The 4,248-nt window shown below is 36.1% G+C and overlaps 1 protein-coding gene across 1 annotated transcript; it reads right to left on the bottom strand.

Moving 5' to 3' along the window:
* Positions 1-489: 489 nt before the first annotated feature.
* On the bottom strand, positions 490-3,453 carry LOC106774531 (tryptophan synthase beta chain 2, chloroplastic). Its single transcript, XM_014661555.2, has 5 exons — positions 3,242-3,453; positions 2,777-3,130; positions 1,729-2,171; positions 1,549-1,643; positions 490-1,017 (listed from the first exon to the last, which is right to left on the bottom strand). Exons 1-5 carry the CDS (start codon positions 3,398-3,400, stop codon positions 842-844), a joined length of 1,227 nt encoding a protein of 408 aa, XP_014517041.1. The 5' UTR covers positions 3,401-3,453; the 3' UTR covers positions 490-841.
* Between the last annotated feature and the right edge of the window lie 795 nt (positions 3,454-4,248).

Below are 4,248 nucleotides of genomic sequence, written 5' to 3'. Positions count from 1 at the left end.
TACTGATTTTTAAAATATTTTAAATGTTCATTTTAAATTTTTGTCACAAATAACTATAATGTAATATAATATTTCTCTTTTTATTTTATTTTTATTACTTTTTTATGTCAAACATTATTAATAATAACAATTTATTTTATAAATTTAATTCATCATTTAAAAAACTGAAAACAGAATAAAGAACACTTTTTATGAATTATTTAGATTAAAGAAAAAACGAAAGAGCGGTTAGTATTTAGTTTTCCAAAAATCAAATTACGGCTGTCTTAAGTAATATTTCCATTACCTGAGACCAACCTTGTTTAAAAAAAATGAATGGTTGTTGTCACTGCTTCCGTTCCACTTTACCCAGCTATTTCTCTGTGACACAGATAAGCATGATTTCATTTATTAAATAAATAAGAAATTAACCTTCAAATTAGTTTCTAGATACCAATTAGACATAGGCATAACATGGACCACAAGAAATCTGAAGGCACGGGTAGATAATTCATTTTGGCAAAACTGAACAACATCTATATTCATCTATCATGCATACTTTTTCTACATGACTGAAACTCATTTTTCTTCCTTTTTTCTTTTGTAACAAATATACAACAACAACATCCCTTAATTCCTTGTAACATTTTCAAAATTTCTACATCAAACGTTGACTACTTTCACAGTGAAATATCCCCAGATCAATTGTTTTCACAAATCAGTTCCTTCACAAGAAATTGACCTCAAACCCTTCACAACAATCTCTACAAGAAAGAAAGCCATTCAAGAAGTTGTTGAGCTATGCAGGAGACTCAATCATGTCATAGCAATGCAGCAGTCTAGCAGAACACGATCCCTACTTTCAAACATTGAAGTAATTCAGAGCAGTTTGAACATCCTTATCCCCTCTGCCACTGCAGTTAACCACAACCTTAGTTCCATTTGGAAGGGTAGGGCAGAGTTTCTCTAAATATGCAAGAGCATGAGATGTCTCCAAAGCTGGTATAATACCTTCCAGCCGAGATAATCTCTTAAAGGCTGCAGATCACAGAACACCCCAACATGAGACAAAAACAAGATACAAGGACTAAAGCAACTTCAGCTTCTGATCTTGGAAAATATAAGATAATAACTATATGCCAATAGCTCTACTAGCTCTATATAGCAGATCTGACGAACAAGGGAAACAATAAATTAAGAATTTTGTTATGGCATGAAAAGAATAGTTCACCAGGAATTGATACATAACAAATTAACAATGGCCACTATTAACATATATTTATATCTAAGCTAACAATATGTTATCATGATAAAGATGGAAAATAGTTACGCCATGTATAAGTTCACTTGTTACAACTCTTTCTTAGACATCAAGACAAGTCATTCTTCTCTTTCTCACTTCTTTCACATTTTGTTTTAGTTAAACCCTTATCCTGTGTATTTGAAGATTTGTAAAGAGTGGAAAGTGACAAAATCAAAGAAAAGAAAACCATCACAAACCAAGTTTCAGTGTGACTAATTTTCTGCCAAAGACATATCACTATACATTTAACAAGGCAATAAATATACCTTCCAGTGCTTCTTCATCAGTAACACTATAGTATTCAGCACGCCCTACATCTTTCAAGAAACTATGCTCTGGTCCAACTCCAGGGTAGTCCAACCTATACAATGGAAAAGGAAAATTCGAATGAAAAAACATGGATAAAACAAAAGAAAAAGTAGACAAATATTAACCAGATGAATTACCCTGCACTGATAGAGTGAGGCTCAATTATTTGCCCATCGTCATCCTGCAAAAGATAGCTCATAGCTCCATGCAAAACCCCAATTTCTCCTTTTGTTAATGTAGCTGCATGCTTACCACTTTCTAGGCCTAACCCTGCAGCCTCCACACCAATCAGTCTAACATCTTCATCATCGATAAATTCATGGAAAAGTCCCATAGCATTTGAACCACCGCCGACACATGCTACCAGAATATCTGGCTTCCCACCCCACTTTTCCAATGCTTGCTTTCTTGTTTCTTTACCAATCACCGCTTGAAACTCTCTTACCATCATTGGATAGGGATGTGGCCCAGCAACAGAACCCAAAATATAATGTGTTGTCTCCACATTGGTCACCCAATCCCTTATAGCTTCTGATGTAGCATCCTTCAGTGTAGCAGTTCCTGAATGAACTTCTCTAACCTACATCACAAAATTGCCTAACTAACGAGAAAAGACATTGACAAACTTGTAGCTGCTCTATAAAAAACCAAATTTATGTTAAAAATTGACAAAAATAGTATTAACTAGTAAGATAATGTCTTGCATCAGATAAACCATGCATCCTCAATCAGAAATCAAGACCCCCATTTTGTTTCCTGTTTTCACTTTTTAATCACTAAACTGTCACCTTGTTTTCAATCGGATTCTTGTTCTCAAAGATTTGTGCAGGGAACACTTAAAATAACTTTCCTTTTTTGTTTCCCCTATTTCCTAAACAAAGCGTGGAAAACGATAAAATTGAGGGGGCAGTTTTGTAACTAAAGAGTGGAAACAGATAACAAAAGTACAAACAAACACCTCAAAATGTGAACATTTTTCTCTTCGTTCCCCACGTCGTAGGGCACCAGTCCCATTTACTAGACTCAACTAATGATGACATTAAAACACCAACCAATAAAAGATTCGGAAGTACTGGTACCAAAGTTACCAACATACGATATTTTTTCTCATAAACATTCCAATTGCCCACCAAACAAAAACCAAGAACAAGCAAAGACCAACCAAGAAGCCATTAACGTACACACCTCAGCACCAAGAAGCCGCATTCTGAACACATTAAGAGCCTGTCTCTCCATATCCCTTGCTCCCATATATACCACACACTCCAACCCAAACCTTGCACACACAGTAGCAGTGGCCACCCCATGCTGCCCTGCACCAGTCTCGGCAATGACCCTTTTCTTCCCCAACCTCTTCGCCAGCAAAGCCTGAGCAACAGCATTATTGATCTTGTGTGCGCCTGTGTGGTTCAGGTCTTCCCTCTTCAGATATACCTCAGGCCCTTCGCCGTCACGCGCGTAGTGGCGCGTGAGTCTCTCCGCGAAGTAAAGGGGGCTCTCGCGACCCACGTAGTCCCGTAGAATCTCCGCGAGCTCCTTCTGCGAAAGACAGAAACTTTATCGGTTTTGGGAGATACCCTTTTGCAGGTTCAGAGAAAATCGAAGTGGGGCCAGGTAACTGATATGAGAATGAGAAAGACAGCAGAAAACCTGAAAATGTTCGTCGGAAGCGACGGAGTTGAATGCGGATTCGAGTTCAGCGAGGGCGGAAATGAGTGTTTCAGGGACGTACTTGCCACCAAACCGGCCGAACCGGCCAAATGAGTCAGGTCGCTGAGAGTGAACCAAACCGATGTGTTGGTCCGCCATTTGGAGAACTGAAATGGGAATGAGAAATCAATGAAAAATATAGAAATGCCCAGGAAGAAGCAAAGTTGTGATCTATATCAAAGTTTTTGGTTAGAGCTCTCGGATAACCCGGCTCGACCCGGCCCGGTCCACGGGTTGGTCACTTAGTGAGTCAATCTAACCCGTTCATTTATTAGCGAGTCAGAAAAATTTGAACCTGACCCGACCCATTACGGGTTGGTGGGTAAACGGGTTGGCTCACTAGTCCATTTAATTACATTTTTTTTAAAATAAAAAAAATACAAACTTTCTTTAATTTAAATTTAAACAATTTCCACTCCCAAAAAATTATGTTAAAGACAATTTAAAATATTAATACTTTTAGTACTATATAATCCAAATGTCATCCAAAAACAAACACAAAAAACATACAAATAAGTTTCTTATATTCATCATTTTTTGTTCTTGTTGTAATCTTTTACCTTGTTCTTATTGTTTCCAAATTCACTAATAAAGATTTTCCTATATCAGAACAATTCTGACAATCAATAAAAAAATATTAGTAAAAAAAAAGAGAATCACTACTCAACAAAATGAACAAAAAATTAATAGTTTAATCTGTAACATAATTTCTCAAATTCAAAGATATAAAAAAAGAGCTTGTTCAAATAATGTATACTCAAATTGTTTAAATAAAATGAATAAAATCTGATACAAACATGTCAAAACATGAAAAAATTATTCCACGTCTTCAAATCCCCAAAACAAAAAACAAATTCGCAAATCCCTATTTTTGTCATTATAGGGTTTTTGAAAAAAAAAGGAAAGAGAAGTGAGAAAACAAAAATGTGGAGAAAAGAGAAGAAAAA

The sequence above is a fragment of the Vigna radiata genome, chromosome 10, assembly GCF_000741045.1.
Source record: "Vigna radiata var. radiata cultivar VC1973A chromosome 10, Vradiata_ver6, whole genome shotgun sequence".
NCBI lineage: Eukaryota > Viridiplantae > Streptophyta > Magnoliopsida > Fabales > Fabaceae > Vigna > Vigna radiata.
Note: the sequence above shows the minus strand (reverse complement) of the source record. Positions and strands in the feature narration are given on the sequence as shown.